Consider the following 25340-nt stretch of genomic DNA (forward strand, 5'->3'; position numbering starts at 1 on the left):
GTAGGGGCATGGCGTACACATGACGCCACATCAACGCTGCCCAGAAGCCATCCGTCTGCCCACACATGGGTCAGCTTCATGGTGCTCCAGCAACACAGTGTTTAGACGCCATGCGCCGCCTGAGCACCGAAAAGCCAGGGCAGAAAGGGTGGATTTTTTCCACCCCTGAAAGGAGTGGCATTATACTGCCTTGTGGGCTGCATTTTGCTGCTGCTTTTGGGGGTGGAAAAAGCTGGATCGGGACTGCAGCGTGCAGTTGCTGCAGCCCTGATCCAGTGACCAACAGGGTGGCATCAAGCCACCCCTTTAGGGCTGTCTGTACCAGCCCTGAGTTTACAAGTGTCATTTTATCATCACATGAATGTGAAACATTTTAAAAGGCCACAAATGTTGCAATTCTCTCTCTCTCTCTCTCTCTCTCTCTGTGTGTGTGTGTGTGTGTGTTTTACACATCAATCCATTACATTTCACTATATCCAAGTATCATGTCTAGGTCTATATGTGGTGAGATCCTAATGGTACCATTTGACAATTGATACATGAGTTCTAACCATAATTTCCTCTTTCTGTCCATAGCCGCAGCCTAGCAGAAGCTTGCTCAGAAGGGGATGTGAATGCTGTGCGAAAGCTGCTTATTGAAGGGCGAAGTGTGAATGAACATACTGAAGAAGGCGAAAGTCTTCTTTGTTTGGCCTGTTCAGCTGGATACTATGAACTTGCCCAGGTTTGTCTTTTTACACTCTTAATAGTGAGCCTAAAGCATTGTCCTTTGACCATTCCAGATTTCCAGCCTGTCTTTCATCTGGAATCAATTTTATTTTTTTGTGCATACATTGATTTTCTCTCCAATAGACTATATCTATCCAATATATATATTATAATAATATATATAATAATAATATATATAATAATAATAGACTATATATATCCAATAGCCTAGATCCAGTTGCTAGTCCCATCTAGAGTTGAACTATTGAATTAATTGGATTTACTTGAGCAGTAATGTACTATTCAGCATTTGATTCAGTGGTCTACTGATGGCACATTAGTTAAATGCCAGTACTGCAGCCAGTATTGCAGCACAAGGTTGTGAGTTCGATTCCAGGGTTGACTCAGACTTATATCCTTTCTAGGTGGGTAAAACGAGTACCCAGTTTGTTGGGAGCAATTAGCTTACACATTGTAAACTGCTTAGAGACTACTTAGTTCCATACATACACCTGCTACATCCACCTGCATCCACCTAATCACAGACTGCTGCCTTTGTGGAGACTGTCTTTGGTTCTTGCTGAGATCATGACATACTCCTTTGAACCCACTGGGTGATGTGAATGCTATCCACCTCACTTTCTCCTTTGCTGTGAAACCTCTTCCACAAGGGATAAAACCTCACTTAATTTGGGCAACAGCAACTTCATCCTATCTCAGAGGGGTTTGTTTCCCAGAACTCTGCCACATGGATACATAGTCACAGCTGTCTACATTCCTGTCTCATTACAGACCAGGTGCTCAGACCCACACCAGTGTGACATTTGGTAAGACAGTGCTGTCGTCAGTCTTGGCATGACCCACCTTCTTTAGTGAGTTTAGCTTCTCCCATATGTAAGTCAGACTGACAGCAAAGAAAAATAGGTTGCCTACTTGCCACTGGTTCTTCAAGTGATCATCTGTGTACTCACACAACCCACCTTCATGCTATCTGTTTCTCCAAGTGTCTCAGTGGTGGACTTGGAACTTGGTTTTAGCAAGCGTGCACAACTTATATACACGTGGGTAAGGTTACTGTCATAATGGTGCTCTGGAAGCTTCTGAAGATCTCCACACAAGCACAAAGTGACCCATATGTCTGAGTTTACAGTTGACCACTCAAAGAAACACAGTTACAGTTAAGTGACCTGTTTTATCTTTTAAATGAGAGTCATATAATATTCTTTATCATAGAACTAAAAAACTGGGAATGACCTCAAGGATAATCTAAACCACATCTGCCAGTGAATGAGATTTATTGTCACAGCATCTGTTGTAGGTGGCCAGCTAAGCTCTGCTTTAAAAACCGTACAAATGCAGAATTCACTATATTTTAAGCTAGTTGTTTGTTTTGCTTTAATGCCTCTAGTCTAGAACACTGCTTTGATTCTGGCTAGCTGGCTCTGAACTCGTCATTTGTAAAACTGGTCAAATTGTATGTTCAGTGTAAAGCAGACCATTAGCATAAAATATGTCTCATACAAAGCATTGTTCTAGGACTCAGTTTTTGTAAACATTTTAATCAGTTCAGTTCTCCCCCTCAACAAAACCCCTTATTTTGAAGTTTGAGGGAACCAGCTGCAAAGGACTGTAAATATTAGACATTTCTCTAATGTTAAGTCAGTTTAGTACACAGTATTAGTTGGTTAGAATTATTTGTGAAATTTAAGTGGCATCTGACTCTTTCACTTGCCCATGATCATATCAGGATATAGACCTGATGGGCATGGGGCTCTCTGGGAAGGAAAGGAGGACCAGAAGAATTCATTAAAGTAGTACAGTAGTGAACAGCTTGGAAAAAAAGTTACACTTGCTTATTACGAATATATTGGACACATTTCTTTATTCTGCCTCTGTTGGTACTGCCAACCTTCTAATCAGAGCATTGTATATTTCATAAAGCAGTGGCTCTTGTTGTTCTTCCCTGCCCCTTGCAGCTCCCAGTAATATGTATGCATGCAAAAACAAGGTTTAGAGATGACTGATTTAAAAAAAAAAATACACAAGAGAAGCTAGAACCAACCAACTCATAGCTGAGTTAGCCATGAAATGAGATGGAGCATAGGATTGAAAACTGAGGTGGATGACATTCTTATGTAGCTCTTCCTAAACAAAGTGTTCCAATGTGCATTATATTGTCCTTCTCGGAAAGTAAAATCTCCAGCAGGTGCTGTTCTTTCCTGAAATTTTTTGTTCTTTTGTTATGTGCCTTCAAGTTAACTCCAATTTATGGCAACCCTATCTAGGGTTTTCTTGGCAAGATTTATTCAGAGTACCTAGGTTTGCCATTGTCTTCCTCTAAGTCAGAGACTTGCCAAGGTCATCCAGTGGATTTCCATGGCACAGCAGGGATTTCCTTGGTACAGGAGGCCAACACTCAAACCACTATACCACACTGGCTCCATTTAACTTAATTTCTCTCTGATCTCACTACCTCCAGTTGATGATCCCAAGCTTGCATATTGTGTATATACTTGCAATTCTGGATAATGGATCATGGATCTTACATAGTCATAACCCTGGGACATTGTTAGTGTTGTGTAATGTCACCTAAATACTTCATGATTTAAGCACAAACATGATAAGCCATCTGTTAATGTTACTACAATTATTACAGATGTTTGCATGTGTTTGTTTACAATACAAGGATTGCATCTGCATAGTTAGATAATACAGTGCGCCCGCACCATACATGGGTGCGCCATATGCGGGTGCACATACGCGGCTTTAACCTTATGCAGAAGGTTAAGCCGCCATAAGGAGAATGGCGGGTGCGCCAGATGTGGGAACGCTCCCCCATTAAAGCTAATGGGGCTTGAGCTTCCACGTTTTTCCCCATACATGGGGGGGGGGCGGCGTTCGGAATGGATTCCCGCATATGGGGAGGGCCCACTGTAGCTTTGAAGCAACAAAGAGTTGTGTTTCTCTTCAAAGTCTAGCTAATTTTATTATAGTGTAATTTTTTGCGGACTGTAGCAGATGCATGCAAATTTCAGCAGATGAAATTTCATCCAGAAATTCAGGTATGTATATAATAGACATGGTTAAGATTACTAGTTGTAGGCATTGAAGTCAAAGGGAAATTATATTCAGGAAGTTACTGATAAGAGACAGTTATGTTTTTAACACTGGGTATTTGCAAAACTATTGCTAATAACAAACATCTTGGTACTAGATAAGTCTCCTAGCACATGTAGTGTGAGAAGATAGTATTGTCCTCATTCATACCTATGGCAGTAGACTGTAACTTCCCAGTGAATAACTTGATCAATGTTATCGTCAGTACTTTGTTCCTTTTGTCAACAGGTTCTTCTGGCAATGCATGCTAATGTTGAAGACAGAGGTGTCAAAGGAGATATAACACCTTTAATGGCTGCTGCTAATGGAGGGCATGTCAAAATTGTCAAGTTGCTGCTAGCTCATAGTGCTGATGTCAATGCACAGTCTTCAACAGGTAATAAATATGTTATAATTAAATGTAATAAAAATACAGAGCAACCTTGAAATTCAGTACAAGTTCCATACTTGTTATTGAAGAAATTAATGTTTGCAAAAAGAATTGAGCACAACAAAACAGCAGGACAGTCAAATACACTGATCCCCCTGATCTGAGAGGAGGCATACTAAAGTGCAGCTGGCATAGAGCAATTTGCAGAATTGCAAGCCAGTACCCTAAAGAGATAGCAAATGTTGGATCCCAGTACATGACACAAAATGAAAGCTGTCACAATTCATGGACGACTTCTATGATTTTACAAATCTACACACCCTTTTCCAAACTGTAAATAGTATGTTTCTAGGTAAATATCCCTTACCCCAAAATTTTATTTTTGATAGGTAAGTCCCCCTCCTTGCCACACTTAGTGGTTTCTTTGCTGTTGTATTATTGTCAAATGAGGATTGAAGTAGAACATCACTCAGTGCCACTTCCAAAATTTAGCTTTGGTCCCTTATTCCCTGCTGAAATTTAAACTGGTTGTATTCTGGTGTTGTGATATACTCTGGCCAACATTTCTGTATCAGTTTGAGGCCTCAGGTTAATATATATCAGGATGAAATGTAATCAGTACAAACAATTCAACATAAAAAACATAGTCCACAGTTTAGAATAAAACTAGTGATGGCAAATTGGATGTGAACCAACATCAGTAAGACACCAATTCATGGGGAAATAGCAGAGTCTTAATTTACTTTGAAATTACTGATCCATTTCCTTCTTTTAGACTGAGCAAGTGAGCAGACAGCAAGAGTTAAGAGGCAGCAGCTTTAGGGCCAGGTGCCCCCAAATGTTAACAGTGGGCCTCAGTAGGTGCCAGGCAGTGCTTCCTCACCCACAGCCTGTAAATGTTTTCCAGCCTAGTTCTGTGAATTTATCCTAGTAATCTTCAAAATGCTTCTTTCTTATCTCACCTGTGTTTACAGTTGCCGTTAATACAGCTTAATGCTATTGCAGTTCTTCTCCAAGCTCTTTATTTTTGGGGGAAAATCAAATTATGGTTAGGTTTTTCTTTCTATATATCATTTGTTCCCGTATAGCAACCTCAGATTTAGACTGGTTTCTTCATGTTTTCAGGAATTGAATTAGAGGTTGAATTGACTTCATTTATTAGTATTTAGCAAGTTTAGGACCTCTTAACTTTCCACTTTAATTTTGAGTGTAGTCAGTAGCAAAGCACCTGCTGTTGTATCATAGTGGTTTAATAAAACCACATCATCGGCAGTTAGCAAAATTGATACAAATTACAAAGGGGTGGGGGGGGGTCGGGATTCAATTGCTGTAAAAAAAAACTTCAGGGAAATTTTGAAAAATAATTATTGATTGATTGTTTGCATTTATGTGAAGCCTGCAAGGCAACTCACAGAAAATAAAACAAAATTAGAGAAAAACCTAACAATGAAATTAAAGCACGATTATAAGATTGTTGTTTTTAAAACAATATATTAAACAATATGAAATCATTTAAATATACAAAAATTAAAACTAGAGTACTTCTTCGCCCCATAAGAAGGCTCCCTGCAAGCAATTTTTCATTATTATAATTAATGAATAATTATAATTTATTAACAATTTTCATGTTTCATTAAAAGCCTGTTAGAACAAGAAGTTCTTATGCCGTTTTAACAATTAAGGGAGTAAGATGAGCTGTGTCCTTGATCATTTGTTATTCTCTCTCTCTCTCTCTCTCTCTCTCTATATATATATATATATATATGTGTGTGTGTGTGTGTGTGTGTTTGTGGGGGGGGCACACATGCATGCACACACACATATTTAGTTTGGATAGCACATGGACAAGGGCACAGCCATTCTTACTCCCTTAACTGTTACCAAACTTCCTTTGGTAAATGGCCTGCTTAACTACAGATTACCTGTGCTGATGAATATTGATAAGAGTGTTTTTATTGCATACAGAAGAGATCTGTCCATTTGTAAAGTCTGTTACATAATTTTGGTTGTAATAATGAGTCTGTTGCTGCTTGAATGGACAAAAAGTACAGTCTTCCAGCTTTTACCTGTAAATATTTTTAGTAAGCTGTAACCAAGTCAAGTAGCTGTTCAGCAGTGTACTTTGAATCCATTTTAATTATTCCCAATAATCTTGGATTTCTTGACCTCGTTTTTCAGTTTTAGGGCAGATATGATGCATATATTTTTCCAACAATGGACCTCAAGCTAATTGAAGACTAATTAAAGAGGTCTGATCTTTTCCCTTTTTTACATATATGCTGTCACAATGCTTGCTTTCAGCAGGCACCTTTCCAGAATTATTAATTTCTGTGAACAGCTCTGACACTAGTTATGGTTTGCCTTTATCAGTTCTGCAGGGATGCCATCAGGTGAAGAGCTTTGCTTGGTAGGAGTACAAAGATTAAATCACTATTTTCTCAATTTCCCTTTTTCGTACAGATTCTCTGCCTTGTGCCTACAGAGTTTCACCGGGTTCCCTGGTCTTCTGAAGCAGATTTGTGTAAATAGCCCCTTTTTTCTCCTGTTGAAAGACATATTGGCCTGTTACAGACAGCCAAAATAAAGCTGCTTCGAGTCACTTTGGAGGTATGGTATTTCAATGATGCATGCATCCTAAGAGTCCAAAAGCCGCACCAAAGCCACGCTCCAGTCCTAAGGACTAGAGTGCAGCTTTGGTGAAGCTTCCAGACTCTTAGGACTCATGCATCATTGAAATACCATACCTCCAAAGTGACTCGAAGCAGCTTTATTTTGGCTGTCTGTAACAGGCCATTATTACATTGGTTTCCCAGCCTACCACATGTTATCGACAGGAGTTTTTTTTGACAGTCACTGATTGTGATACTGTCCAGGAATATAGGAATCTGTGAGGTTTTGGCAGATGATGTGACACCTTCCAAGTAGTGTTACTTTTTGTGATTGTACTGTTGAGATGCTGCTTATGGCAGTTTAATTCAGATGTTTTGTCAGTCCATCTGGAACCACTCCCAAAGCAGTTATCACAACTGGAACCATAGTTGTTATCATTTCTTAGGCAAAATGTTGTGAAATATTGAGGCCTCCATGTTGTTGTTACAGTTCTAGCCTGCCCTATAACATGGGATATTTTTGTTGGTGAAGGCTTCCAGATGTTGATTTTTCAAAGACCAGTCAGTGAGTTAAAATGTCAGTGAAAATGATCAGTGCTTAGATATCGAAATGCTGTAAATCTTTTTTCTTTCTTTCCTGAAATCAGGCAACACAGCACTCACTTATGCTTGTGCTGGGGGCTACGTTGATGTTGTGAAGGCCCTGTTGGAGTCTGGTGCTAGTATTGAGGACCACAATGAAAATGGCCACACGCCCCTTATGGAGGCAGGGAGTGCTGGACATGTGGAAGTTGCCAGAGTTCTGTTAGAAAATGGAGCTGGAATCAATACTCATTCCAATGAATTTAAGGAGAGTGCTCTTACACTGGCTTGCTACAAAGGTACAGTGTTAAAATTTCTCAACCATAGCATTTCACTAAAAAAAAAAATGACAGAACTGTTTGGTGTACATTGCAATTAATAGGATTTGTTTTTTAAATTTAAAAGAATCCTATTTACATTTCTGACTTTGTTCCAGCAAATAAAGGGAGAGATGTTATTATTTTTTTTCTATCTAAATAATAATAATAAATGTCATTGCAGTCCAGCCCTGTCTGTATTTAATTTTCATGAAGACTCTTATCCTCTGAGGAAAATAGCTCATTATAACTATTCAGTGCTGGCATATGCTACAAAATAAATTGGCGAGGAATATTTTACTAGGGTACAGTTAGTGTTCAGTGTTTGTGGTATAGTTCTGTTTCTTTCTGCTAGGAAATGGCATCCAGCATTTGCAGGAGTTGGAAACATTTTGAAGCAATGGGGAAGTTTAGAGCAAATTGCCTATATTATGACAACAAGATGGAGCTTTCATTTCTAATCTGTAGTGAACAGTGTGAAAAGAAAACAGCTAAGGATTTAAGGCAGTAAAAAGTCATTTTTAAAAGGCTTTCTCTTCAGCTCTCTGTTCTGTTAAAGAGAAAACAATTCTGAAGTGTAATCAGTATTTTGTTTTCCTTTGTGTTTTTTTCTGAGAATTTTTACCTATTTGGTACTGGAGATTTTGTGCATTGGATTTCGAAAGCCAATACATGGTTTTTTTCTGATTTTGAAAGCATGCTCACAGACCATTTGTAGAGTTTAAACCTCAGCATATCCATTCTTATTTTGTGGTTTAGAATAGAAAAAAGCTTACTTTCTGGTACTAATTGAATAACTATAAACAACTCCATAAATTTTGGGAATTTTTTTTTTTTGCAATTAGTTTGTTAAACTGCATCTTAAGCCCATTAATAAATTTCAGAGATTATGAACTTCGTATTATTATTGTTATTGTTATTGTTATTATTTCTTTAGGTCATTTAGACATGGTAAGGTTTTTGCTGGAAGCAGGTGCGGACCAGGAGCATAAAACAGATGAAATGCATACTGCATTAATGGAGGCATGCATGGTAAGTGGTATTAATAGTTCATAGGGGTCTAAGAATTCAGTATTATTTTCTGTGTCTCAGCAAATTGAAAGCTTTCTGATTGGCCATATTATTAATGAATTGCATTTAAATTCTAGTGATATAAAGCCTGTTTTCTAAGAGGAATGGCAGGGAAAGGGGAAACGCCACAGACGACTTCTTGTTTATCTGGTGGCTTACATCGGTCTTGTTTTAAGGATAGATGCTATTTGTACAGTAGTCCTGTTGCATGACACAAGTCATTTATGGGGTGTAGTAACACTGGGTAGATAGAACTAATCTATTCCTAAGTGATTTCTATGCTAAAACTGTATCCAGGAATAGCTGTGATGGCCATATAACAAAATGCAGTAACATCCAAAATCCACATATCAGTGATACTTTTATTGGGCCAGCCAAAATGCACAGTATACTTGTTGCAAGCTTTCAAAGCTCCACTGACTTAAAAATCATACAGGAGGAGGAAAAAGACAAATGTTCATCAAAGACGTACATTTTCTCAGAATGTTGTGGTTGTTGTCCTCAGTTCACATGATATGGGTGGCAATGTTCATGGAGGCCCTCCACCTTTTGGCCATGTAGGTACTGTGAGATTATTAAAGTCCAGGAAATAAACTTTAATTCTATATGTTATTAGACATGAGTAATACTCCAAAGATTATGAAACATGTGTAACTCTGCTGACAATCTAGAATGCATAGCACTTAAAAATAAAATCTTAGAAAGACTTGTGAAAAGGAAATACAACTTTAACAGCAGTAGAGATCAAATCTTGTGTGAGCTTTTCAAAACTCAACAATCAGTTTTGCCTACTTTATATAAAACATTTGTGAATATACATATTTGTGAGCATATAAAACCAAGAAAGATCATATAACAAATGTGAGAGGGGGGAAACAATCACTGTGAGTTCTGTTTCTGTGAGTTAGTTATATAGTTAAAGATTTAGACGTAGGTTCTTCATGCTTCTTGAGGGCTTTCCTGCAAATTCAGGCTGTTTAAATTGGCACAAAACTGCTACGTTCTGACCAGTATGCGGCAGTATCCTTATGGTTTGCATTCGCTTTGTGATACTAAATAAAAATATGTGGGAGCTTCATCCAGCATTTGCGTAATTAAATTTTTAATGTATTATCTTTGCTTTCTAGGATGGACATGTGGAAGTTGCTAGGTTACTTCTTGATAGTGGTGCTCAGGTGAACATGCCTGCTGACTCTTTTGAATCTCCATTAACTTTGGCAGCCTGTGGTGGGCATGTAGAGCTTGCTGCCTTATTAATTGAGCGAGGGGCAAATCTGGAGGAGGTAAATGATGAAGGTTATACACCACTGATGGAGGCAGCCCGAGAAGGTCATGAGGAGATGGTAGCGTTACTTCTAGGTCAAGGTAACTAACTGTAAGAGTATAATAATCTATGCTAGTAGCAGGGGTGAAAAATTTTGAACATTCTGGAATGTATCTTTTAGGAACCATTTTTTCTTTTCTTTTTTAAAAAAATTATTAATTTTAAATCAAAATCGTTTTTAAAAACCCTAAAAGGCCAACATTTACAATACAAAACTTAGACTCACAATATACAATACAAGACAAATACACTCAGCTCTCCACATTCATCAAGAACCCCATGAACGTGGAAAAACGTTAATGTGCTATTTTATCTTTTATTGTATCCATTTTGTCTGCTGTACACCGCTTTGATCTATAGGAAAAGCGGTATATAAATAAACAATTTTTTATTTTTTATTATTATTATTATAAAACCACAAATAACTCCCCCCATGGAATTCTATTAAAGGGACAGATGGGTGGGGAAAGATGAGCATGCGCACACTCCTCTTTTCCCCTGCCCTCCAATCCCTCAGACAGCCATCCATCCGGGAAAGGGACTTGGAAGGGTTGATCCATTCCCCCCCACCACCTTTCCCGGGCAGCAATCTGACTGGAAAAAGGGCGATGTTGGCATGTTCAGCCTTCCCAGCTTTTCCCTCCTGGGCTTCTCCCCTCCCGGGGGGGGGGGGAGGAAACAAGAGGGAGGAGGAGGAGGAGTGCGCCCACACAGCGGCCTTGACCTTGTGAATAATCAAAACTGTGAGTATTAAAGCCGTCAATGTGGAGGGTCGAGTGTAGTAAAAAACTAAATTTATATACTAAAACCCATACCACAAACTCCAACAGACATGTGATCACAATCAGACAACTATACAAATATAAATATACAAAATAAAATTTCTCTATACCTAAAACAATGACTACCTTTCTAACAGATTTTGTATTATGGCTTACAATTAGTGTCTAATTTCATTTTGCATCTTAATTCTGTTCTATTGTCTCACCCTGCTTTATGTGTCTACCTTAATAAAGCAAATGTCTGTAAGCTTGTATATCATATTTGTAATTTTTATTCACCAAATGTTGTCTTTTCTCTATCATATTCATTTCATAGTCTCTGAGATTCATCTCTGCAGGACCTCCCCATTGTTTTCCCAAATAAGATAGCATTAAATTGCAATTCTTTTCAAATGTTTTATCTGATTTATCTCATAACTGATATGCCAATTTATTATTATTATTATTATTATTATTATTATTATTATTATTAACCTTTATTTATGAAGCGCTGTAAATTTACACAGCGCTGTACATACAATCTTTTAGTTAGACGATTCCCTGCCCTCAGGCTTACAATCTAATTCAGTTGTTTCATACATTTTCATTAACCATTACATGATGGTCATTATTGGGGGCAGGGGAAATCACCGTTCTATATCTAAAACATATACTCCAGAAATGCTACGTCATATGATGAATATGGTTAAATTCTTAATATGCAAAATACCAATGAACAATGATAACAAAAAATAAAAGAAGAAAAGAGAAGAACAGGAAGGAATTTAGCAATGCCTTTGAGACTGACTGATATATTTCAGCATAAGTTTTAATGGACTCCAGATAGAGTGCTCTCTAATAAATAGAACTAGTAAACAGCTGATGTAGCTCTGTTTTAATTTATTTGAGAAATTCGATATTTGTATAAATGTTATAATAGAATATCTCAAAATTCTATTTCAAAACTTAATTTCCTTCGTATATTTCTTTCTTGAAGGAGCCAACATCAATGCTCAGACAGAAGAGACGCAAGAAACTGCCTTAACTTTAGCATGCTGTGGGGGCTTCTTGGAAGTTGCTGACTTCCTTATTAAAGCAGGAGCTGATATCGAACTTGGGTGTTCTACACCCTTAATGGAAGCTGCTCAGGAGGGTCACTTGGAGCTAGTTAAATATTTATTAGCTGCAGGTATGGAATTGCTCTCTGTATGTGTACGTTGTTCATATTTAGATACTCCTCAAAACACTGCTGAAGCTTCACTGTCAAGGGGGGTTATATATTGCCTACTGATTTACTGCTTAATCCTATTATGTGTGCCCTTGCATATAGTAGCATGCCATTTGCATCGGTATAAATGTGTATGAAATAATAGTGTCAAACCATTGTAATAAAACATTATAATACTTAAATATTTTTGAAATGCAGTTAAATACTGTAGTCTGTCTTGCATATTTTCTAAATATATTTCATGCTGCTTCAGGAGCTAATGTCCATGCAACAACAGCAACAGGAGACACAGCACTGACATATGCCTGTGAGAACGGTCATACAGATGTAGCAGATGTGTTGCTTCAAGCAGATGCAGATCTGGTAAGCTAACTGGCAAAGCTTTGGACTTTTCCTGCGTTTGTGTATCTATTTGACATTTATTTAAGAAGAAACCATTTTGACTTGATGTATTTCACTTCCGCTGAGAAGAGCAGTAGACTTTCAGCGTGGGTTACATATTCACAAATTACAAAATATAATAACTGTAAAATCAAATTAAATTCACTAAACAATGTACATTAATACTGTAACAGAAAATACCTTTTTGAAACAGTATCAGTGAAAGTTTTTAACAAAAAATGAGAAGTTTTAGCAAGTGTTTGGCTGAGTGGGTGAAAAAATCAGGCATGGTGTCCTAACTAAGGGAGTTCAAAGGTGAATTCCTCATCTAAGAAAAGCTTGAAACCTTTCCCACACCAGTCTGATGTCCTGAAACAAAGGGACACATAACAGGGCTTCCTCAACAGAACTTGAAAGAAGTAGAAATGCTTGAGGGAAGTCTTTTTCACTTCTGGTATTAACAGATTTGATCTGCAACTCTTGGACTGCTTTGCAGGTTGGAATGTAGAAAAGGATCTCTGTATAAGCGTTCACTTATTTGGCCTGTTTTCAAAAGTGCTTCCATCATATATCAGGTGTTGGGCACTTTTCAGGGATACTTTCTAAGTTCTTCAGATAAGACTGCCTCCCTTCTAGTCAGTTGTATGACTCACTTTTCAAAGATACATTCATACAATTCAGTGTTCTCTAAGATTTTCATTCCCTAATGCAAAATTCTCATTTACAAGTATCCACAATAGTCTCTTAACATTCCATTTTGGGGCAAGGTTCTCTAGGAGTTTTTTGAGGAAATGGATTATATAGATCCATTTCAATCTGCCTTCAGGCCTATTGTTGTATCTAAAACCTGTTTCTGTCATAATCTATGTATTTTCCCAGTTGATCTAAAAGTGATCAGTCACCTATTGTTGCAACACTTAGTTTGTCTGCCTTCCTAAAGCTTTCCCACCTAGATTTACACTCAGAATTTTGGTTAAGGAATAATTGCTTATTAGCTGAATTGCCTTTGGGACCTACTTTCCCCGTCCTCCCCCCCCCCCCCCCACCACCATAGTAGATTATCAGTGTTAAGTACCATAATTTGGGCTATATTTCTGACTGTTCTATTGTAAAGTAGGTGACTTTATTTTTGAATGCCTATAAATGTTCCATTGTGATTATCTAGAAATGAGTGATCATTAACAGAAGATCTAACTGCACAGTCTGTTCAATTCAGAGATAGTAATTACATAAAATAATTGAAAAATGCTGTTTTTCTTAGTGGCCTCTGACTAAACAAATGGGTACATGTGCCTTCACAGTTCATCTTTCAAAACCTTCTAGAGCTATTATGTAAACATTTTGGTGGTACCTACTGAATCTCCTTTTGTTTTGGTTGGTGAGAGGGACCCTCCTTCACTCATTGATGACATTCAGTTCTTTGTGGATCAGATATTGAGGGTGGTGAAGGCATTAAACAATGCAATGGTAGATGTTGTTGTTGTGTCTCTTCAAGTCATTTACATCTTGCAACAACCCTAAGGCTGAGGTTTTCTTGGTGTGTTTCTTCAGAGGGGATTGCCATTGCCATCCTCTGAGGATGAGAGTGTGTGATTTGCCCAAGATCAACCATTGGGATTCTGTGGCTGAGCTCTAATTCAAAACCTGCTCTCTGGAATCAGGAAGGCACTGGCAGAAGCAGTTGTGCCTAGATGTCATGCATTGTTGCAATCTTCAGAACTTGCCATTAAATCCAGGATTTGCCATTTGATGAGGATGGTCTTTGTCATTCAGACACTGATTCAAAGCTAGAGCACCTTCATAAAATGAGGACAACAGCCAAGAAATTTGGTCCGTAATCCCAGTGACATTCTTCATCTTGATACTGGCCTTATTGGCAGAGGTCTGTACCATTATACCAACATCAGTATAGCCTCATCAGTGGACATTAGCAAAGGCCAGCCACTTTGCCCTCTTCCACATGCAAGTCTTCCTCCACCAGTCAGTACAAAGAACAGTTCAGGAGAAAACACCAGAACAAGTCTAAGCAGTGAGTTTGACTTCCAGAAGAATGATGTTCTTGCTACCAAGTCTTTGCCACCTCAATTACCACTATTCTGCAACAGACTCCACCATTTCTACCATGCATCGGCCTCCAGCACCTCTGATCCCTGGGTTTTCAACATCATCAGAAGGGGATAAGCCATAGAGTTCTGGAAGATGCCACCAGTTGGAGTTTATCACGCTAACCTTTCCTTAGCCATGCTGACAGAAGAGGTAGAATCCCTCCAGTGGAAAGGTTCTATCGAGTTTGTCTCATCTGTTGGGCATTCTTCTCCCGCTATTTCACTGTGTCCAAGAAGAATCAAGGGTTGTGTCCATTTTGGACTTTCAGAGCATCAATTTATATGGAGAAGGGAGATTGGTTTACAACTTTGAACCTGAAAGTTGCATATTTCCACATCGCGATCAGACTGTCTCACAGGAGCTTTCTCTGTTTTGTGGTGGGGACCTATTCATATTGTTTCTGTATCCTACTATTTGGACTTTGCACCATTTCTAGAGTGTTTACCAAGTGCATGGTGGTGGTGACTGCTTGGCTTTGTCAACAAGATGTTATTCACTTTCCCTATATAGACTATTGGCTGCTCTTTGCAGATACACATCAGTAGCTTCTCTCAGATATTCACCTCACTCTCCAACTTCTAAATTCTCTGGGCTTCATTGTAAACCTCAAGAAATTACACTTGGAAGCAACATAGCAAGTGTGTTTCCTTGCAGCACTGATAGATGCTTTTGCTCAGGCAGGAATCTTGCCTTTCAAAGAATCAACCTTTGTTGTTCATACAGTCGGAGAGTGGAGGCAAGAGATTATCAAATTCTCTTAGAATACATGTTATTCACCATGTCTGTAACTCCATTTGCAAGACTGCAGATGAGGTCCTTGCAGGCCTGGTTCCTGTGTTATTTCAACCCATTAACTAATTCTCCAAGCAAGCTCATGATGCCATACAGCATGCACTACTCCCTAAGGTGGTGGCTGGATTCAACACATGTACAAGCAGGAATGCCATTCCACTCTCCTCAACCCACTGTGGTCGTTACAACCAATGCATCCCTTGAGGGCTAGGGTGCCCACTCAGCAAGTTTGGTGGTAAGCGATCTGATTCATTGACAAGAGAGCTTTTTACATGAATCCTCTGGAGCCGCACTGCTGAAGAGATTCTTCAGAGGTTACAGGGAACTTTATTCTCCAGTGTTGGGTTCAGCATCTCAATATAGTTTGGAGCTGATGCTGTCTCCACTCTCTAAGAAACCCTTTGAACCAATGATGTCCTATGATATTTGTCTGGTTAACTTTTGGTGGCTATTACATCTGCAGGTGAGTTGTGTGCCCTCAGGATGGGCCAGCCTTAACTGCAGTTCCACAGAGATAAAGACCACTTTATATAAGAAATGTCTGGTCTGGCCTAAAGTGGTTTCTGCATTTTACATCTATCAGGACATTGTGCTGCCTTCACTGATACAGAAACCTACTGGGATCTAGAATGAATCTTTCACTGCATTGATGTCAGGAGGGCCCTTGCCTTCTATGTTGACAGGACTCTTAGACTTTTTGTCTGTTACTCTTTGAAGAGGAATGGGTTGCCTGTCTCTCCATAGTGCTTCTCAAAGTGGATTGTTTCCACTTGGCTTATGAACTTGATAGAAAGGACCCAGCACAACCACATGTGCATAGCCATTCTACAAAGCCTATGGCTTCTATGTACTCACAGCTGTTGATCTTCATCTCCCAGTACAGATTGGATGCAAGATCTGATGACATATTTGGAAGAGCAGTGTTTTCTTGCCTGGCATGACACTCTTATCTCCTATGATTAGTAGTTTGCTGGTCTCCCAAATTTTTAAATCACAGAGATTGTGAAGAAGAAGGACAGGTTGCTTACCTTTAACTGTAGTTCTTCATATGGTCATCTATGAACTGATACAATCCTGCCCAATATCCCCTTGTAGTATCCCCTATCCCAAGATCCTGGGCTGCTTAGATGCTTGCTACTTTAGCATCCATGAAACTAAGGGTTTAGGTGAGATGTGTGTCTGATAGGTGTGTGGGGAGTGGATGGGGCTACCTCCAGAACACATATGTAATAGTTCTATAAAGTTCTGAATAATGCACTGCACAGGCAGAGATAACCCTTTTGGGTGAGTTCACAGATGACCACTCAAGGAGCTATAGTTACAGGTAAGCAATCTGTCCTTTAGAGTCTAGGGCTGAGGACTTGGGAAATCCAGGTCTTAGTCAACACTGAGTGATGAAATTCACTGGATGAACTTGAACCAGTTACACATATTCAATATGAACAGAGGTGCAAGAGTAAAGTGGGAAGAAGAGCCCTTTATTGTGTGTTGACATCACTGAAGGAAAGACAGATTATGTTTGCATGTGTAAAACCTTTGAAGTGTTGCTTGAATAAAAACTACTTCATAAATAATAATTTCTTACTTTAAAGATGGTTTTGGTCTCTTCCTCTCTCCCCAACACCTATTTTAGGAACATGAATCTGAAGGTGGAAGAACTCCTTTAATGAAGGCTGCAAGAGCAGGTCACGTCTGTACTGTGCAATTCTTAATTAGTAAAGGTAGGTTTTTGTGAAGACTATTTTTTAATGTATTCATGTATTTGCCTAAGATTTGTTGATATTAAATTGTTGCTTTTATTTTATGATTCGTCTTCATATGTTCTTTTTTGAATTGCATCAAGAACATTTATTAAAGCAATTTTTTAATATTGGAAAATGAAGTAGTTGGATGCTACACACAGCTGATATAACTTTTAGAACTAAGAAGCAACTGGCATGTCACATTGTACTCCAGTTACCATGTTATAATGCAGAGAAACTTGTGGCTTCAACAAATTGACTAAATTCTCAAATAGTACAAGAAATAATGCTTTTTTTCTCTCAAGCCATATGCATATGTTACTGTGATTATTTTAGGCTTGCAGTGAGGCAGTTCCTGATTTTTCCTCTGCCTTGCATAAGAGAGCAGGTTTGAAACGGAGCCATACATCTTTTTCACAGAGTCTTTGAGGATTTTCTTCACTCTGTTTTCTCCTTTCCCTGATCATAACTCAGGTAGTAGGATAGTTGAAAATGTCTCTTCACTATCAGTCCTCACCACTATAGTAGGAGGTGGGTGAGAATGAGATTTCCAAACTATATGGTTACTTCAGGAAGAGACAGACATTTGCAGTCCACTCCTTAATAGGAGAAGACCAGTGGGATGGTGGTCACCAGAAGGTAATACTTAAGAATAAGAAGTACTTCTCATCTTTTTTTTCCTTTAACAGGAGCAAATGTGAACAGGACCACAGCAAACAATGATCATACAGTTTTATCGCTTGCTTGTGCTGGAGGGCACTTGGCAGTTGTGGAATTGCTGCTGGCTCATGGAGCTGATCCTACTCACAGATTGAAAGTATGCAGTGGTTATCTCTCTTCTCTAATCTCTTTTTGTACTGGGTGCATATTATTGTGCATCTCTATGTGACACTGGGGAATAGAGCACAAAATTATATTTTTAAAGTATTTTTTCAGACAGAAATAGATTTTACATGTAGTTTTGCATCTAGTTTTCCTGCTGCTGTTGTTTAAAGGAACTCTTCCATATAATCAGTCTAGTCTAATATCCCTGCCAATTGTCCTGAACCTCTTAGTGAGTTTGCTACCATTCTGCCCTTTGCCTGCAGCCAGAGAAAACTTGGAGCAAGCAGCAAGCCAGAAGCTGAAAAAAACCATATTATGTGGGGTGGGGAGGGAAGAACATCAATTGATTAAATGCTGCATGAAAATTCATTTTAATATTGTTGAAGAATAATTTAAAATGCTTTTATAAAATGCTGGATATTGTGGAATGCAGTAAGTTTCTTGGGGGGGCATGTTTCAGAATATAAAACAAAAGTATGTATCTCATTGTTTAAATTGTTTAATGAATATTAAATCATTTTATTGTTTGCACTGTTTTAAACTAATCAGGTTCATTTTATTGTATACTACCCTGAAACCTTTAAATAGTGGGCACAATATAAATCTTTTAATAAATAAACAATTAGATACTCCTTATTTTATCTCATTGTTACCTAATAGGATGGTTCAACCATGCTAATAGAAGCTGCTAAAGGTGGACATACGAGTGTGGTTTGTTACCTTTTGGACTACCCTAACAACCTGCTTTCTGCTCCTCCACCTGAGTCTACCCAGCTGACTCCCCCTTCTCATGATTTAAATCGGGTAAGTATATTAGGTTTTTTAAATTTTGTTTTATATTCTGTGTCATTGCTATTGTAAAATAATTGCTTCTCAGCTGGAAACTGCTATTGTGGTAAGTTTTATTATAGACCACTTGTTAATTAAGGAAGTACTAAACTTGAAAAAAAATAAGTCATCTTTTGGTGGGTTTAATTCTAGCTTCCTAGTTCTGCAGGAAAACTATGCTAGGGAAGTCTTGGCTATGGATGGAATTTTACCTAGTTAGTTCTCTTCAGCCATTTATGTCCTCTTATAGTTGCCTTAACCAAGTAAAATTAAAACTCTAGGAATGAATTCTATGTTATCTAAAACTAACTACTGCTATTTTTATCTTATGAACTATATATCTATTTACAGTTTCTAACAATTTGTTTGCTTCATGCCAGAAAACAAAGAATTTTAATCATAATGTCCCGTGTTCTAGGCTCCTCGTGTACCTGTACAGGCACTTCCCATGGTTGTCCCACCCCAGGAGCCTGACAAACCCCCTGCTAATGTCGCTACAACCCTTCCCATCAGAAATAAAGGTCAGTTGTAGCTCTGTAGATTATCATTAAGTGACCTTTTGTAGATAACATAAACAATTCCTTCTCCAACATCAATAGAGGATATGTCTGTACAGCAAATGCTTAAGGGCTGTTTTTATCCTGGGGTTTTTCTCAAGGCTTGACTATTGTATGGGTTTATCTTGATTGCTGGCTTATAGGTCTTCATTAACAAGCAGATATTTCATAGTGGAAGAAACTGAGAGAGTACCCTTTCCCTGTAAAAGTTCGTGAAAAAGTATTCTGCATAAATGAAATGTCATCATTTTTAAAAAAAGTTTAGTTGGTAGAATATTCTTAGGAGAGCTGAAGAAGCCATCCACAACCATTGGGATATTCCGTCACACCAGCTGATCAAGGTGGGAAAATTGCAGACCGTTTAATCCATTGACCTCTTTTCTCTTCCTTTCATTTTTCTCTCCTCCTACCTTGCCAGCTGGTCTCTCAATTTCTAGCACATTAAAATACAACTTAAATCACAACAAATTAAGAGTAGAATACTAGTTAATAGAATATGGTATTTGCAAAAGATTTAATAAACAGAAAAATCCCAACTCAGATGGGGACAGGGAGGAGTTCAGCACCCCATCAGAGAAAAAAGAAACTGTTACTAGAGGAGGGATCCACCACTAGAAATGCTCAATTAACTGCAAGCACACAAACTACAGAGCAAGAAAACATTAAAAATATTTCTGTGTTAATGATGTTGAGAGGCATACCTCTTATCAGACTCCAGAGTATATTTTAAAGAAAAATTCCTTTCATTGAGCAAAAGCAATACAGAGGGAAGATCATTCAAATTCAAAACCGTGGAGATACCGTGGAGTGACAATAAAACCAACGTCAGACAGCTGCTGTTGACAAACCCCGAATAAAGAGTTCAAATTGCTGAGACAAACTGTTACATGCTATAAACAGGTCTGCTAAGAAAGAACTGAGAGGTGAGAGCAACGCCTGGTGAAAATAGATAAAAACAACTGAATTGGGTGTGTGTGTCTTTTTTCCCCCTGTCCTGTTTAAGACTGTTAAGAAAATGCATCTGCTATTTTAAGAGAAACGTGTGGCAGTAAGGTCAAAATTAATTATTTTGGATAAGGCCAGAAAGTTTTAAAGGATAAGCTTTTAATAAAATAAAAGACTTAACAGTGTAGTCTCCTCAAAGGGAGAAAGGGAGGTCAGTGGAAGCAAACTCAGTTGCAACTTCCAATCATCATCTTGAATCAGAGGATTCCAGACAAGGAAGGGGCAGAAACAAAGAGAACTTTCATCCACTCATAGAAGGCCACAATATTGCGTGCAGAAGTTCATGGTTTGAGTGACAGCCAGGACAACAACAGCAAAAATTCAATGCATTCAGAGATGAATATGAGCCCTTTGAACACAAACTGTGCATCTGAGATACAGGAAATGTTCAGCAGCAATCTTATGACATTTCTGCAATAAAAAGTATAGTTAAGGAAGTATTTGATTTAGCAATGGAAACAAGACTGCGCAGTATTTTCACTGATAAAATATTTTCAACTACAATGAATTTGAATAACATGATTAATCAATGGAATTGATCTCTTGGACTATTTAAATACAATGCATTTAAAGAATGATGAGAATTTAGGTTTAATGAATTTAGAACATTTATTTGGTGGAGGAGAAAATCATTCCTCAGAAGAGGGATGTCCATAGAAACATCAGTTAATGTTGTGGGGCAAGAATCTAATAAAGTAGGTACAGAAAAACCAAAGGAATGCACAGAGAAAATAAAGTTTAAATAAAATGAATGAAATGTTGAATTTAGAGTCAAAAAGGAAAGATGCTGCCAAGGAATAAAGTTAGGCAATGAAGAAAAAGATTCAAATATGGATGACATGCAGTCTTCAGATGGAGAATCTATTACAGAGCAAAATAAAGGCAGATTATTTGAATCTGATATTTCAGAAGACTGCAAGAAAGACTATTTCAGAGTGACTACTTATTGAATATGGGTTTGGAAGATGTAAACCAGGATGAAAGTAAGGAAAAAGGAAAGTTAAGTAAGGTAGTAACAGTGTTGCAAAATATGCTATCAAAGAATTTAGAAATTCCTATGCCAGGTTTATTTAAAGAATTGAGTCGGAATGGGAAACAATTCTTAATAGTAAGAACTTTGATTGCATTAAAGATTTTATGCCATGGGGGGGGGGGGGGAGTAGATTTGTCCCATTGATTAATGGTCCTATCTCAGCTTTAATTTCAAATGCTGTCATCCCATGGGAAGGTGAGGCGTTTCTAAAGAATGTAGATGAAAAAAGTATTGATGCAGCTTTGAGAAGGTCTCATGAAGCTTTAGCACTGTTCATTAGAGCATGAGCCACATTTTCAATGTTTGCTAGGGCAGCCATATTATGGGTTCAAAAAATCCTGGGTTCAGAAGATGCAAGTGCTCGAACTACAGAAAAAGCACTACTTAAGTTAGAAAAAGTACTTCATTATATGACTGATCCAGGTTATGATGATGCATTATTTGCAGCACAATCACAGCTACTACAAGACAAGAAACAAGCTCTTCCTATAGTTCACAAAACAGGAGATGCATCAGATGAAACTTCCTTTCGAGGAGGAACAGGTTTTCAAAAAGAGATTTCAAAAATTCACACACCAGTGGCATAAAAGTAGATTCCAATTCAGACAGCAAGATCAACAACAGTAAAGAAGAAAAGGCAGACACTCCAATAGGGGTCGCAGGCAGCAAAATGACTTGAGGAAATTATCAGTAGGTGAAAGCTTACTTCACTTGGCTCATTTATGGGAAGTCATAACTACAAACGAATAGATACTTCAGGAAGTTTGACGATGTTATGAGATCATTTTTTTAAAAAAAAGCCAAGGAAAATATATCTTCCATTATCGCTATCAAAGAACAAAATCAAGGAGATAGTCCAAAAAGAAATTCAACATTTAATTCAAATTGGGGCAACAGAGTTCAGGGAAATTTGCTCCATTTTCTTTACAGCCCCAAAACACAACGTGGAACACAGACTTCTCTTGGACTTCAAATTCCTGAATGGTTTCGTTCAATATCAAAAGTTCAAGAAGAAACGTTACAAACTATATTTGAGAATTTGGAGTTGAGTGATTACTTATTATCAATAGACTTATGCATTTCACCTGCAAGAAATACTTATGATTTCAATTACAGCAACAGCTGGTACCAGTTCAGGGCTTTATGTTTCGGCCTGGCTCCTGCATCCAAGGTTTTCACCAAAATTGTGTTATTGATAGAATTTTTGAGGCAACAGTGGGTACAGTTGTTCCCCTATTTTGATGATACCTTGCTGAAAGCTGGTGCAAAGTGAAGGCAAAACCATGACCTCAGTCTGACATTACAATGTTTATGGAGTTAAGGCTTTTAAATAAATTTTAAAAAGTCAATTGAGAGCTTACAAAGATTATTACACATTTGGGAGCAGATATAAATACACAGAAGTGATGTGAAGCAGATTATAAGGGAGAGATCATAAAACTGAGGAAGGTAAAAACGGATCTAATGCATCTAACTACGATACTAAGATTATTAATATCAATGATATGACTAGACCCATGAACAGGGTTCCATGCAAGGACTTTGAAAGTCTGTCTGAGATCATATCAAAATCATATAATAAAGGAAAAGACATATAACCATGATTGTACCAAGACAAGAAGAGAGGTTTGCTTTCTTGTGTCAAACCAGGCAAACTGCATCAGAAAAATTCATTTGTACCACAAAACAAAATAGCCAATAACAACAAATGCAAGTCTTTCTGGATGAGCTGCCCGTTGTCAGGGTCAGGTAGTTCAGGGAGAATGGACAATATCAAAGAAAAAACTCAGCATAAATTTACAGGAGATGAGATTTACAGTGTTAAAATTTGCAAGCAAAATTTAAAAAAAACAAAGATGTACAGGTAAACAAAAAAATCACTGTGGAAATGTATCTTTGCAATCAAGGAAGAACAAAATCCCAGAAACTACCAAAGAGTGAATTAGAATACAGTGGACCCATCTCATATGCAGGGGTTCTGTTCCCCTCCCCCCAGGGATGGCAAAAAATGCAAACAGGCACACCTCATGTTATTCAGTAGCAGCAACATATGTGCAAATGCATCAGTTCATCCATGTGCATGCACCACCATTGGATAATATGGTGAAATCCACAGATTACCAGTCCACTAGTATGGAGGGTCCACTGTACTAGCTGTACTAGGGCCAAAATGTTTGAACTCACTTGATAGCAAGGGACTTTGACAGTGGACTACCTAAGCAGAACTAAATACAACCAGGAGAATGGAGTTTAAACCAAGAAGTACTATGGAAAATTTGTGGTGGATCTTTCCGCACCTTATCAGAATTTCAAAGTAACATATTTTTCAGTAGGTGGAAATGCAAATGCAGAAGGACATGATGTGTTAGCACTAGATTGGCTGAAGGGTCTCCATTATGCATTCCTTCCACTTTCTATAATACAGAGAATACTGGTGAAAATCAGAGTGGTGAAGGCAGAAGTGGTTTTGATTGTCCCACATTGACCACACAGACCATGGTATCTCTGTTAATAAAAATGTCAATAGGAAGGCCATACTAATTACCTCAAACAATGGATCTGACTCAAGATCCAATTTGCCACCCCAACTCATGATTGTTAAGTCTAACCACATGGAGGCTGAGTGGCAAAATCTTAGAAAACAGGAGTGCTCAGACCATTAATGAATGCCATTCTACCATCTAGATGACGTCCACGCAGAGTATATGTGAGACCACTTGGAAAGTCTTCCAGAAGTGGTATAAGCAAAATTCAGTAATAATATAAGAGATACAGACAGGTGCTGTCCTGTTCCTTTTACAGAGTGGAATAGATAAAAAGGAAGGTTGCAGCTTTGCCATCTGTGCTGTTATTTAATGTGGTTCATGTCAAATCATTCTTGAGGGAGGCAACTTTATTAATTCAACCAGCCTTTCACAGCGTCCTTACATGGGAATTGAATTTTGTACTTAGCACTTTGACAAGATCTCCTTTTGAGCCACATTGTGAAGTGTCACTGCACTTAATGACTTTCAGAGTGGCATTTCTAGTAGTGATTACATCAGCAAAGTGGCTGTCAGAAATAACATCACTTTCAATATACCCTAACCTATGCAGATTTGAAATAGATGTTAATCCTTCCTGCCTTATAAAAAGAGGATCATATTTTCACGTGAGTCAGATATTAGAATTGCCAACATTTTGTCTGAATCCAACACACCCCTTAGAAAGAAGGTGACATTTAATGGGTGTCAGGAAAGCTGTAAAGATTTATATTGAAAGAACAAAATCAATTAGATGTAATAATTTCATCTAAAAACTTTAGGTTTCAAAGCCACACAAACAATGATTTTGAGATGGGTGAAAGGTTGCATTTATTTGTGCTATGGCTATTCACACACACCAAGACCACAACCAGTGTGGGTTCATTCGACAAGATCAAAGGCTACAGTGGCATTCAGGGTAACACCTTCATTGGAAGAAATATGTAAGGCAGTAGAATGATTACAGCTATCAACATTTATCAGACACTATAATGGACAAATTTATGTCAGGGCGGGCAGCATTTAGGCAAACTGTTTTGCAAGCAGTAGCTCAGGTACCAAGCAGCCATTCCCATCTATAAAGTTTCAGCTTGGTTATATCCAAGTGATTGTGGATTGCTCCTTCTAGGAAGAAAGAAGGAGCAATCCTCCTCTAATCATGGTAGTGTTACATTAAAAAGACAGAACCAAAACTTGCTATCCATTTTCTATCCAGTTTAATTTTTCATCTAAGTGAAGTTGAAAGCTGGCAGCATACAAGACTATGTAGTAAAACGGAAGGGGCAGTAGATTAAAGGGTTTGGAATTAGAGTCTCCTGCCTTGATCAGCAGATGTGAAAGAATATCCTAATGTTAGTGGATTGTTGCTTCATCCCTCCTGAGAATGATAATTCATGGTAGGTATCAACCTCTCATTTCAATGTAAAAATGGAGTATTACTTCCCATTTTGACTAAATTTGT

The 25340-nt window shown here is 38.1% G+C and overlaps 1 protein-coding gene across 4 annotated transcripts in view; it reads left to right on the forward strand.

Moving 5' to 3' along the window:
• Nucleotides 1–25340, forward strand: part of LOC149309349 (ankyrin repeat domain-containing protein 17) — a 123046-nt gene that overhangs the window by 65780 nt on the left and 31926 nt on the right. For all 4 annotated transcript variants that reach the window (XM_089532271.1, XM_089532272.1, XM_089532274.1 and 1 more), the window contains exons 4-14: nucleotides 577–724; nucleotides 4054–4201; nucleotides 7452–7685; nucleotides 8641–8735; nucleotides 9902–10139; nucleotides 11857–12048; nucleotides 12341–12450; nucleotides 17000–17087; nucleotides 17798–17925; nucleotides 18594–18737; nucleotides 19180–19282. In XM_089532271.1, coding sequence (XP_089388397.1) covers nucleotides 577–724; nucleotides 4054–4201; nucleotides 7452–7685; nucleotides 8641–8735; nucleotides 9902–10139; nucleotides 11857–12048; nucleotides 12341–12450; nucleotides 17000–17087; nucleotides 17798–17925; nucleotides 18594–18737; nucleotides 19180–19282 — 1628 coding nt within the window. The remainder of the gene's footprint in view (nucleotides 1–576; nucleotides 725–4053; nucleotides 4202–7451; nucleotides 7686–8640; nucleotides 8736–9901; nucleotides 10140–11856; nucleotides 12049–12340; nucleotides 12451–16999; nucleotides 17088–17797; nucleotides 17926–18593; nucleotides 18738–19179; nucleotides 19283–25340) is intronic.

Source organism: Sceloporus occidentalis, unplaced genomic scaffold (assembly GCF_023333645.1).
Source record: "Sceloporus occidentalis isolate IW3139 unplaced genomic scaffold, rSceOcc1.0.p SCAF_7, whole genome shotgun sequence".
NCBI lineage: Eukaryota > Metazoa > Chordata > Lepidosauria > Squamata > Phrynosomatidae > Sceloporus > Sceloporus occidentalis.